The following is a 13,236-nucleotide window of genomic DNA, read 5'->3' as shown; positions in this document are numbered from 1 at the left end:
GCTCGCACTGTCGGGAAAGACGAGGACGCTGTTAAAAAATGCTGGAATGACATGTTGCAAACAACAGTAATTTTTACTTCTACTATGGTGTAGTGTTGGATGCATGCTGTAGAGCTCCATGCTGCCCCGTTCAGTTTGGGAGAATATTGGCTCACCACAGAAACAAGCCGCATGAACCATAAACGCTGCAAGTTGTGAAGCGCGTTCCATCCGCGCGAGCAGCATCACCAAGCGGAAAGTAAATGCATCAAGCATAAACCAAACTTTACCCCTGTTCATGAACTTCACGGCAGCTGCCAGTGACAAACCACTGAAACCAGCACCAGATGAATCATATGCAGTCATTTGATAAGTAGATGAATACATTTCACTGGAATTAATGAGTTGTTGGCAATTGACAAAGTAGATTGAGATATTTTTAGGGCCAACATTTTTTTAAATTCACTATTTATAGCTAAACAGTACCCTCTAAACTTCTTTACTCGATATTAGAGTAAAACAAAAAGAATGCCATGGCTTCTTAAAGAGCAAGTCGACCCCTGCCAGATTCTTACTCAACTCCCACTTCCTGTTTGAAAAATGAAACAAATGCTGTTGCCTAGCAGACCAAGAGGGCAGAGCCTCTAACAAATACACACACTCACGACATTGTGACATCATAATGTACCATCTAACATCATAGTGTACCTCTTAGCCAATGGCGATGGCAGATTTAAATTCAAATGCAGTGCAATTTTTGCCTGACGACGGTGCATCGCTGACAGTTTTAGGCAGAATATTTAAATTTTAACTAAGATGCACTAAAGTGCCGAATTATTGACTACATTTGTCTACAGCACAATTGGACACTCATTTATATAGTATATCAGCAAAAAAAATGGTAATTTGGAGTGACTTGCTCTTTAAAGTTGCAAGAAATAACTTCTGGGCCGCTCCTTTTAATGGCTTTGGGATTTTTTTCCACAACACTGCTGCTTTTTCTGACTGGGGTCGAATTATAAGTAAGTATGAAAGCATATGCTACCGCAGATTTGGCAACTCGTCAGGCTCACATGTGATTGGCCCTGGAGCAAGAAAGTATGGAGGCAGGACAAGTTGTAAACAAAAACTACTTTAACAGCTTTTGTAAAATGAGAAAAACTGTCCTAAGAAAGAAATCTGTTTCAATGTATCCTTCTTTTAATCATGATTACGACATTACACTAGTTTGTGATTATTTCACTGTAAAATTTTTACTTATTGCACCTTTAATAATAACGAAAGGAACAAAAACCTTTAACTTGCTTCTTCTTTGGCTGTAAATTAGTGTGATCAACATGCTGCTTTTAATGCTTAATGTGTTATTCTTATGCAAATGATGATGTTGGGGATTTTTAACATGTTTTCATATCAAAGAAGAAACAGCTGCAGCTGCAGGTAAATACAAGATGCACAAAAGTTACTTGTTTGCTTATCATGTCAGTCTGCAAAGAGTCAAGAAGCAGACACTGTAGTGTAAGACATGTTTCTGAGATCTGAAAGCAGCTTACCCAAGATACTTTTTTGTATTACTTCACTGTCTCAGAAGTTTCTCTTCTTTCACACACATTTTGTGTTTTGTAGAATTTTAGGTTTGTTTTTATTTTATTGCATTCACATTTACTCCACAATAGAATAGAACTCGCGATAGTAACGTCATCACCGACGCGGCCGCCCCGTTGGTGGCCTATACGAGTCCTTGCTTGTTGCTTGCTACTACTGACAACAGCACGCTCAGTCTCGTTCTTGTGGCTTTAATTAATCTAGTATTCATTTGATTGGTTACATTACACAACCATGGTAAACCGCTGCTGTGATGTGGGGTGCAACATGTTATTGCCAGGGAAAATGGTGGAAAATGGGCAAATTTTTCACCATTTTCCTGCTAGGAGGCACATTCGGGAGACCAAGTATTTAACATAACAAAGTCTCATCGACTCACTTTGATCATACTGTAGCTGTAAGACGACCAAACATCTCCTTTTGCAGTTTTTCATTCTGGTAAGTTAGAGATGGTGTACGTTTACATGGATTCTTTCCTGCAACGGCGACAAGCACACCCAACACACACAGGCTACACACGCTGGCAAGCTAATGCGGGCATATTGACACAGCACAACTTCTCCTGCTACACTTCTATGAGATGACAATTTGTATTGTTTTACTAGAAAAACCAGCAAATGAAACGTGTACCTCTCAACCAGACATGTACATCTGCTCACACCATAAACAAGAAAGCAGAAAATGTCCATTATGCAGAGTTGCAGCAGTAACAAGTTGTTGGTGCTCCAGTTTTGGGTCTTTCATAGCACCCAAACCATTTATAATGCTGATTTTGTCCTCATACCGGTCACCGATGTCTTTATTGTATTCCTGTATATTCTGCATCCTTTTTGGGATTTTAACATGTTGTTTAACACCATCTTTCACCCAAATCTGCTTCTTCTCTGCAATACTGTTTGTTTTCACGGGTTGCTTTTACGGTTTGTTTATACACGTAAGGCTGCCAATATGTCTGCGCATGTCCCAAAATGCTATGCGTAATCATGTGTGATCACAAGCCCTATAGAATAGAATAGAAACATCCTTTATTTATGGAGAAATTTGTGTGCAAAAATAATAATAAAATCTAATATAATCTGTATTGCTTTTTATTTTACATTTATTGGTTGTGTACTTTACTGTATTGTACTTTGGATTGTAACTGTGCATTACAAATAAATTTTGATGGTTGTTTGAAGCATAAACATCAAAACGTAGACCCCCCATTGGGCGCTGGAGAGCGTGACAGTGTTGCCGCCATATTGGATGGGTCTCCTCACTCTCCAAAATCAATGCAGAGTGAGCCCTACACAACTGGGGCCTCATTTATCAAGCTTGCTTACGCACAAAAGGGGGTCGGAAAACTGCGTAAGCAACTTTCCACGCAAACTTTGGGATTTGTGAATGAAACTTATCGGAAAAATGTGCGCAACTTTAAGTTACCTAAGGACCTGGCTTACACACATTTTGGACATGGAGAGCACCTGCAGTGCTGCTGAGAAGGATAAAATTATGAAAGCCTGCAGCATTATCACTTGTACTGCTTCGTTTTCACACAGAACAAGACCCCCCACACGCACATACACACACATGCGCGCACACTCACACACGTGCGCGTGCACACACACACACACACACACAGACACACACAAACAGCCTGAAGTGATGGACAGATGGACAGATTGAGACAGAATGTCATGCACCTGTGACAGTGTGACAGATTGATCATCCGCCCTGGCTACTTGTACAGGGGACAGGGGCGGATTTAGCAATTTGGGGGCCCAAGGCGAACACACAGGGGCCCCTTACACTAAATTTTCGACAATCTTACCTTTAATTGGATGTGCGAAACTCTCCCCTCTTCTGACATGAGTTATTTTCACTTTTTATTAGTCCTCCTCTTTTTTCCTGTTTTTCTCTCCCTTTGAGTGCCTTCAATATTTGCTCTGCTTTCTTCTTCCTTTCAGTGCTCCTGTGCTTAACCTTAGTTTTTTTTTCTATTTTCCATTTTGGTCCATGTTTTCCTCCTTTGAAACATTTTCCATTGTCTTTCCTTTTCTGCTTCCTTTTGATGTTTACATCGAAAAACGACGTCACTTTCAGAAGTGAAAATAAAAGCTTTTATTAAGCATGCTGCTTCTTTCTCTTACTGGAGCCACTAGGATAACTCAATTTCATGCTAAATGTTTTGACTATCGCTTTGAGTTTGTTACGAATGCCCCTGCCTCTCTTATTATTATTATTTGTGGTCTTATGGAACTTGGCAAACAACAATTTGGTGCATTACCGCCACCAACTGGATTGGAGTGGAATGACTACCAATCACTTCCTGTTTGTGCATCGCCGTCTTAATAACCCTCTTATGACCATAATTATAACAGGGCCGCCTGGTTTGTTTTTAATCTTATGGCTGTAAAATTGTAATAAAAAGTGCAAAGTGTGTGTAACTCTTCTTTTTTCAGAAAAACCTCAGCTTTTAGTGTATGGTTTGTATTTAGAATTTATTTCTATTAAAGCCTTTAAAAATCAGCTAAAAAGTGAAAAAAGCAAAAAACGCATTAGAATTTTTTACATTTATTACTGAACAGGAACTTCAAAATTACTGGGCAAACAATTTAAACTTTGAACTGTAATGCATCTAATCCTAAAAAAGTGTGAACTTTGGTATCTTTTTTAGCTGTTTTTAAGACCATTTATTTTTGTAAACTTTCAGATGTTTTTATTTGATGTGGTAGACCTTGAAGCAGTTTCTCTCCAGCTGCAGGCAGAGTCCCACTCTGCACACCTCACACTGCCATGGGGTGCTTCTCTGGCACACCGTGCACTGCTATACCAAAAACTTTTGTTTTAGCAAAAATAATTATTTATGGTGAAAAGATAAATAATGCTGGAATGAAGCTGAATCTTACAATTAGCAAATAGATGAGGGTTGTTCAAATAAAAAAATAAAATATAAAGACGGAACAAACATTCATACCCTGGTTCACCGGAGATCTGTCCTTCTTCGTGGTCACTGTCTTCAGATATAAGCCTTCTGGGACACCTAATAGATCGTGTTGATTTTCTTTGAGGCATTTCCATAATTTCATGCTGGTTTTTATGCTAATTAGCTTCCCTGTTCCGTTATCCGCTTTCACCACGGCGCTGAGCTCCGTTTCAATCAGGCTGTACAGCAGGATTTCCCCTCGTAGCGATATTTTCCCTAACTCTGATTGCTTCATGCTATAGATCGTTGGAAAGCTGCTTTTATGTACTTTTAGGAACCGTTAGAATTATTTGAATCTGGTCAGCCATTCAAAAGTTATAAAACAGAGCATTTTGGATGACAAACTCAGCACGTCTCTGAATCTGTGTTGTGATTCGTTGCACTCAAGACAGAGCACCCCAGTGGCTACTGTAATGTATTGTATATGCACAAAAAGCCCCATTTTTAATCTTTTCAGCACTTTTGGAATTTTAATTATATCTTGAATGGTTCAGGAATTATGGTAATGAGAAGTGCGCATGTCCAATCCCGTCTGCGGCCACAGGTTGGTAATAAGAATATTGTGCATTAACAGAGGGGTGCCGGCGGTCAGGGCTAGGGGGCCTCCCAACACAAGGGGGCCCCAGGCAGCCGCCTACCTATGCCTAATGGTAAAACCGCCTCTGACAGGGGAGATCTCTGTTTGGTTGACTGGTTAGCGTGCGTGAATTTACCCTGGGAGTCTGGAGATCAAATCCCGATTGGATCATCTTTTTTTGAATTTGTCACAGATCTCTCTGAAGAATTCACAACATTGATTGCTTCAGGGATGCTGTGCCACTCTGTGGATTTTCTCTTATTTGTTTTGCAAAAGCACTTCCTTTCATTTCTCCACCTCACCCATAGGTACCTCAATTTCTGCTTCTGTGAAATAGCGCTTCCTTGATCTACAGTCGCCATGTCATTGGCGGAGTGCTGCAACAGCCGGCTTATGTATATGCATGAGATCCACAAGGCACTTTGCATTGACTATTTATGGCAGTAAGTGGACGTGGTGAGGGCAGGATGTGATTACAATGCAGCTGAGAAACATTCTCGTTAGTTTCTGATTTATGAAGCGGAGAACGTGCAGCTGTGCGTACTCCATGTTTGATAGATCACAAACCTTCTTGGCGTAAGTACAATTTTTTTTGCTGAGCTTAAGTACGGTTTTAGTTAGCATTCTACGCAATGTTTGATAAATGAGACCCCTGGTGTTTTGTTGAAAACAGATCACGTGGGATGGCCAGTGACTTTTCTAGCCTACCTGATAGGATTTCATAATTTATTTTTATAAATTTTATTTTAATTATATTCACATTTTAATTTTCATGCCACACATTGTGTCTGATTTTGTGAAAAAGCTTGATAGAATGTGTTTTTTAGTTGGATTAGCACATTCCTCAGTTGAAATGAATGCACATGTAGCGAATGGAGACCCATCTAACATGGCGGCCGGCCACTATGGCAGCACCAGTCAACTGGGCATCTTGTCTGTGGTTTGAAGCGTTTGAAGCATCACTGCAAACAAAAAAATGTCCAATAGAGGGCGCAAGCCACACCCTCATGCTGTGTGTGAGAACTAGAAGTCGATTGGATAAGTAATCTCTATGGCAACGCGGTGACGTCTTCATCCCTTGCTCTAATTGGAGGAAACCCCGTGTCCCCTGTCTCTGCAGTTCCTCTGCTAAAACGTAAGACCCGCCTTCCTCCCCCGCGCTAAACAGCTATTCGTTTAAACTTTGAGCTGCTCCTGTCAATCTGCTAACCTCTTTTATTGATTGGAAGGCCTACATCTAGATGACCCCCCCCCCCCATTTTAGCACATTCAGTTGGATTTTTTTCTGCATCTGCTACGTTTGCTGTTTTCTTTCAACTTGGATCGATTTTGGAAGCAAATTTGGACCTTCTCAGGTGAAATATCGCTAATATTTTACTTTGTTACTGGTTTATTTATATGAAACTATTTCGCTATGGGCTTGTCCCGTAATTTGTATGTGACCACGCTAACATGACAGAAAGGAGTGGCTGATGTAGCTAGTGTTAGCTTGTTGGCGCTTTGCCTTGCATCACAAACTAGTAATGATGCTCACCCGCATCTAATAAGAGCCTAAGACATTACATGTATAAAATCATTAGACATCGTGCGGTGTGTATGATGAAAGTAGGAAAAAAAACACAAATGGTGTGTTGTAGCTCACCTATTTAAAATTATATTTTTACAGTTACTGACAACTGTCCATGTCGTGGTCGTTTATTTTTCTTAAAATGACCAGGTCACCAGCTAATACACATGATTTTCGTTGACAGCTCGCGGAGACCGACACCACCCATTCCCTACTACACCCATCTGTGAATCGAGTTGCCTTTGAGTGATTGTCATTCCTCCCAGGATTTCTTGACTTTCGGCCCTCTTCCATATACTAACTATGGATAGAACGGATCTTATCCAGAAGGCCAAGCTGGCGGAGCAGGCTGAGCGCTACGAAGACATGGCCGAAAGTATGAAGGAAGTTACAGAGATGGGAGGCGAGCTGTCAAACGAGGAGAGGAACCTGCTCTCTGTCGCCTACAAAAACGTGGTTGGGGCGAGGCGGTCCGCATGGAGGGTGATGTCCAGCATCGGGATGAAGACTGAGGGCTGCGAGAAGAAGCAGCAGATGGTCAAGGAATATCGCGAGAAGGTGGAAAAGGAGCTGGAAGAGATTTGCAACTGTGTTTTGGTAAGAGATTGATACAGCTCACCTTTACTAAAATGTTTTTCAATTATAGATTTACTGAAACCCATTCACATAAGCATGAGGTGTCACTAAAACGGGTTTCTTCAATATACAGCTATTTTTCCTTCCACATGTTAAATGGCACCTGTTTCCTGTGAGCTGTCCTCTGTTTTATAAATAAAACCTCTGAAGCAAGACAGGACAAGGAAGTAGTATGTAGTCTTCCGACTGTTCCTGCCTTTTGGAAATCTGTATTTAGAACAATGGGTTTGAGAGACCTTTGGAGAACTGACAAGAGGTTGCGGTGCCAAACCAACAAGGTGTGTCAGGATGAATGAGAGTTAAAACACACACACACACACACACACACACACACACACACACACACACACACACACACACACACACACACACACACTCGCACTCCCTTCACCCAGTCCCATCTGGCAGACAGAAGCTTAATGTGGTCGCCCTAGTGCAAGAATCCACATACTCTCTCATCCTAAAGCCCACTTTTATGCATTGCACCAAAGTAACAGCCTCCTACGGAGCAGCTTAATGAATCCTGTGGATTTAGATGCATTTGCAGGCTTAACTATAATGGAACAATGAATGATGTGCTTTCACTTTTTGTTGCTTAGGTCATTACAACATACCGGATTAGAGATCCATCTTGTTTCTTTGCCTTGTAAACTGATTTGAACAATCAGAAACATGAATACAAGTATAAAAAACAAACAAAAAAAAACATATCCCCAGGCTACTGTTTTTGAAAAGCTGCTTAAACCATTAAACGTTCCTGCAGCTTTCATGTACCTGAGAATGTGCGGTGACTCAGCCTTCAGTATGGGTGCCAGTGCGTGCTGTTGTGTGTCTGTGAAGAGAGGGTGTGTTGATTATCAAGCCTTCGCTTGTCTTCAGATGCCTGACGAGTCTTCTTGCACTTGCTCAGAGAAAAGTCTGTAGCTTACAAGTAAGCGGCTTGTGTTCCTGTCATCTTTGATGTTTTGCAAGATGAAGTCGGATAAACGTTTCTCCGTTTGGGAGACAGAAGAAGCACAAAGAGGCTTCGCTTCATTTCACAGCTGACTTTATCTGCCTCTGAGATGTTTATGCCTAGTCCATATAATCTCTAATCCTCTAAAAATCTTTCACCTCAAAGGTATATTCTCCATCTTTACTCAGCATTTTCTACTTTTGTATTTTATTAAAAGAAATAACATAAAATAGGTTAAAGAGGCAACTTGTTTGCTAGGTTTTTGCAGCCCAAATAGTCTGTAGAATCTTGTTTTTGGTTTTGTAAAGCACATATCTTAATTCTATGCTAGCTTGTTCCCATTGTGACCTCTCATGAGGTCATAACGGGGCAATTTAGGGGATTTTCTTGCACATAAACGTAGCTGGTGAACATACCCGCCTGTCTTGGTTTGCCAATTGTAAAATTAGTTTCGTGATTGACAAAGGTGAACAGGAAATGGACTTGCCCGTGTTGTTTTGTTTAAAGAGATTAACTCAAACACAACTTGTGGTTTCACTGACAGCTTATCCGTTGTAATCTTTTTGGCACGCCGAACAGGAAGTGACTTTCTACACTCCATTTGAATTATGGAACATTATGACTATTTCAAGTGTACTATAAAGGTGTGTTGTGATGAAGTTGTGTGCAACCATTTAGGTGCCATTGGGGTTAAAAATGGACGTGTTTTCTTGGACTAAATGTTTATCGACTTATAGGGCTGAACGATTTTAGGAAAAGACTGAATTGCAATTTTTCTAGCAGAAATTGCGATTTCGGTTCGATTCACGATTTCCTGCAAACAAAAATCCAACATTAGCCTGCCAAGCCATCCTGTAGATTAAGTTAAAAGATGTTCTAGATTCTAATCTAGTACAACTAATCATTCACATTAATATTTACTATTTGATCATACAATAAAAACGGTTAAAGCTATTAATATTTTCTCCCATTATCTTTTTTTTTTGTACATATTTTTTTTTTGTATTTGAAGTAACTTGTACTTGTGATTTTTATCTAGCGAGGAGCTTTATAAAAACATGGTCTACTCCAAAAATGCATGGAGGAAATCTGTAGGTAGAAATAGCTTTTAAATGTATTAAATAAATAAAAAATGCACAGTTTTCCCTGCATTACCAAGGCAGGCTGGCTGCATGTTTTTCGAAGCCGTCTGATAAGTTTTTCCTCACTAAAACGTCAGTTACTTGAGAGACACACGCATTCTGACACCTTCGCTTGTTTGAACTAACGCGTGCCATCAGAAACATTCAAACCATTTTTAAAAGAGAAGTTGAGCTTTCAAGTCAACTAAAGTGCGCGACTCCGCACTCGCGCTGATGAAGCATGAACCAAGCTTTAGAAGTCAGCCTGAACCTGCTCTGATGTGGGAGGAGTCTCTCTCTCCCTTACTCAACTACGTTCTCTCTCTCTCTCTGTGTCCCGGTGTCGGTACAGGATCTGCTCGGGTGCAAGATCGGCTCGTGGTCCTTCGACTGCCGATGACGTCAAAGTACGGCAAACCCACTCGGACAAAATACACTACACATCTTTATACTGTTGGAAAGAATTTAGCAGTTTCGTTATTAAAATAATGTTTCTTAAGACGTAAGTTTGTGTTTATAATGGTATTTGTAAAATAAAACACTATATTTTATTCATAATGTTGAACTCCTCTTTGAGCACACCCCTTGAAGGATCATAGGTATTAGGAACACCTGTGAAATAGAATTTGCAGGAAAGAAGTGTGTCCCGTTTATTGAAGTAGAGTTTTTGACGTCTTGTCCATGTGTAGTTCAGTTACGCTCATAGCTGCTAGCCAAAACTCTGGAGTTAAAAGTTTTCTGGCTTTACTAAAATATCTGTCTGTACTTATTTGATTGATGGTAGTTTTACTTTCTATTAGACTCCAAATGTAGTCATTTGGCACGTTTCAAATTCATAATTTGTAAGAATGTAATCAGTGATTTTAGCATTAGCATTCCTATGTTTTTTTTCCATGTATATTAGCATTGTGCTAACCACTCGCTGCCAAATTGCAGCCTTTGCGATTAGAAAATCTCCTTTTGTCACATCGCAATTCAATTGCACATACAATTAATCGTTCAGCCCTAATATACATGCAGCTCTATGCTAAAAGTGTATTTTCAAAGAGGTAATGATGGATTTCTTTGTAAAATTTGTCCATCTTTCCAACAGAAAGATTTGCCTGGACGTCATAACAATGTAACGTGATAACGTAACTTCCGTAAGGTTCATGTTCATCCAATCAACTACTTTGACGTCATCGGCAGTCGAAGAACCCCGTGCCAATCTTGCACCCGAGCATATCCTGTACCGACACCGGGCTCACCTTAATATCACCTACGGTGCCATTATTACCGGCTCTAGCAGCGCTGTATGTGGAAACATAAAACAGGGAAAATAACCTGAACATGCAGCTGTCGGCTGCGGAGTTGGGCTCGGCTCTGAAAGGTACACCACACACCCCTCCCCGGCACTGGCTGTTGCCGCCGCCATAACACGGGGAAAACCCCGGATGTAAAAAATAAAAATAAAAAAAGTTACACAACGGATCCTGGATCAGTCAAAACCGCTAAAACCACAGCTTTGACGGTTACGTGATCGTGCTGTTTGAAATCGCAATTTTGGTCCAAAAACGATAGATCGTTCAGCCCTATCGAGTTATGTAATGAAATACATTTTTGTCTTTTTACAGAAACTGTTGGAGAATCATTTAATTAAGGACTCCAAAACCGCAGAAAGCAAAGTCTTCTATCTAAAGATGAAAGGGGATTATTATAGATACCTCGCTGAAGTTGCCTCTGGAGATGACAAGACAAGTAAGAAAACCTCAGTCCTGCATTTTCATTTGAATTATAATTAAATCAAAACATTTTAGTTCCTGTTTCTACTGGAAAGTTGATTTAAAACAGTTGTGGTGCTAATTTGGATTTATAACCGTAAACGTTTGATAAGTGAAGATTGTTTTTCTGCATCTGCTCACACTTTAGGGTGATGATCAAATATTGGTGAAATTAAAAGGAATGTGTTCCGTTTGCTTAATCCCACTTCTTAGAGACCATTGAAAGCTCACAGGAAGCATACCAGTCAGCGTTCGACATCAGCACGACTGAGATGGACCCCACACATCCCATCCGTTTGGGTTTGGCTCTCAACTTCTCCGTCTTCTTCTATGAGATCCTCAACTCCCCAGAAAAAGCCTGCGAGTTGGCTAAAAAGGTTTTCGTAAACACAAAAAATAATTTGTTCCTATTTTGGTGTTCAGTATCTTAACGCTCATTGTTCTTTTCATGTTAAAGGCATTTGACGACGCCATCGCAGAGCTCGACCAGCTACATGAGGAGTCCTACAAAGACAGCACTCTCATCATGCAGCTCCTCAGAGACAATCTGACAGTAAGTGCTCGACTCTCGCATGACACAGAAACGACCGGCGGCGCAGCAACGACTTCCAACACCCGCAGAAACAAAAACGTGCTGAGGGGGAAGACTTTGTGGTGGTGAAATGGAAACAAATCCTCCTACGTTACCAGAGTTGATTTGGTGACTTGTTAAACTTTAACTCACCGCTGATGCTAACAAGGATACTTTTGATGTAAGCTAATTTAAATCTGGAGCTGCTGAGTCACTACTGGGTTGAAAATGTCTTCTAGTAAAGAAAAATGGAGGTATAAACGTAGCAAAGTTTTATTTTAAAATTTGAAGCTTCTTTCATGGTTCTAGTTTATCGTTTCAAAGTGGAAATCAAAAACTAGTTCAAATTCAGTAAAACAAAACAAAATTTTACAAAAGTAATCATATTTTTTTGGTGCTGGACTTTTAACATTTGAAACTGTTGTGTGTTTGTCTCCACAGTTATGGACATCAGACAACGCTCCTGAGGAGGGCGAGGGTGGAGACGGAGAGGCCGGAGAGACCGAGAACTAGAGCGCTCGTGTTCTTACTGTTGGAACAATCTCCCGAAACAAGGAACAAAGACGAAAAGCTTTTCTCATTTTCTTTATTTCTTATTAACAATTCACTGAAACATTCCACCAGTTCATTCCACTGACAAAAATTATGATAAGGAACCAAAGTATTGGATTTGGACGCAAAAGAGGAACCTTCTAATCCTTCAGTTTTCCTTTCAGCATTCCCATTTGTGTAGTTTCATCTGTAGGAAAAAAGAGGAATTCCCTGTTCTATTTAGAGACATAGAAGTTGGACGCCTAAATCTCATTAAATATATAAACTAGTCGCATCTTTTTTGCAGTATGTCTACATAACTGTGTGGTACTGTTACATTTGATAAGGGTTGAAGTTCAAACAAATGCAATTAACACTGCAGGGAAACCCCAGAGCTGTAGTGCTAACTGGTTGAATATTAATCTCCTGAAGTTACGACTCTTCAAACTGGTTTGGTGGGAAATTTAGGGTCTTATCTGATAAAACACCAGGACCTTTTTGTTGGAGAGAAGCCGTAATTGTCCTGCACTTCTCTTCAGATGTTACACTGGAATGGGAATAATGCAGTTTTGTATACACTCAACAAGAGTATGATTTCCTTGTCTGTCCAGGGATCGTCACTAGATATTTGGGCCACTATTGTTTTGTAATCGATTCAGTTGTAGTCCCCATAAACCTTGTGGAACTTTTGAATCAACTTTTGATTGGTGCATCCCCTATGTCAACATGAATAAAACATTTTATAAACCAAACCAAAGCGTTCTCTCTATTTTTTCTCACACTGGAGAATTATTGTGTGCATATTTTTATTAAACCTTGCTAAATGGATGGGATTAAAAACAACAGAAGACACCGCAGGAGTGATCTTAATGCTTTTAAGTATTGAAGTGTAACTGAATGCATTTCTTGTGTGATAAAAGGGTGATTTTATTTACTCTTGTATTCAGTATACATCTCTGGAAGGATGTGAGG

At 40.1% G+C, this 13,236-nt stretch overlaps 1 protein-coding gene across 1 annotated transcript; it reads left to right on the top strand.

The window, feature by feature from the left end:
- The first annotated feature begins 6,357 nt into the window (after positions 1 to 6,357).
- Positions 6,358 to 13,021, top strand: LOC107392287 (14-3-3 protein beta/alpha-1). Its single transcript, XM_015970000.3, has 6 exons — positions 6,358 to 6,478; positions 6,875 to 7,287; positions 11,016 to 11,139; positions 11,376 to 11,539; positions 11,620 to 11,715; positions 12,175 to 13,021. Exons 2-6 carry the CDS (start codon positions 6,994 to 6,996, stop codon positions 12,244 to 12,246), a joined length of 750 nt encoding a protein of 249 aa, XP_015825486.1. The 5' UTR covers positions 6,358 to 6,478; positions 6,875 to 6,993; the 3' UTR covers positions 12,247 to 13,021.
- The last annotated feature ends 215 nt before the right edge of the window (positions 13,022 to 13,236 follow it).

Source organism: Nothobranchius furzeri, chromosome 18 (assembly GCF_043380555.1).
Source record: "Nothobranchius furzeri strain GRZ-AD chromosome 18, NfurGRZ-RIMD1, whole genome shotgun sequence".
Taxonomy (NCBI): Eukaryota; Metazoa; Chordata; class Actinopteri; order Cyprinodontiformes; family Nothobranchiidae; genus Nothobranchius; species Nothobranchius furzeri.
Note: the sequence above shows the minus strand (reverse complement) of the source record. Positions and strands in the feature narration are given on the sequence as shown.

What these genes read in the sequence shown, in the direction of transcription:
- LOC107392287 (XM_015970000.3), top strand. Translation starts at nt 6,994, where the DNA reads ATGGATAGAACGGATCTTATCCAGAAGGCCAAGCTGGCGGAGCAGGCT. An exon ending in CTCTGGAGATGACAAGACAA is followed by an intron (nt 11,140 to 11,375) that starts GTAAGAAAACCT and finishes CCCACTTCTTAG; the next exon opens with AGACCATTGAAAGCTCACAG. An exon ending in TCCTCAGAGACAATCTGACA is followed by an intron (nt 11,716 to 12,174) that starts GTAAGTGCTCGA and finishes TTGTCTCCACAG; the next exon opens with TTATGGACATCAGACAACGC.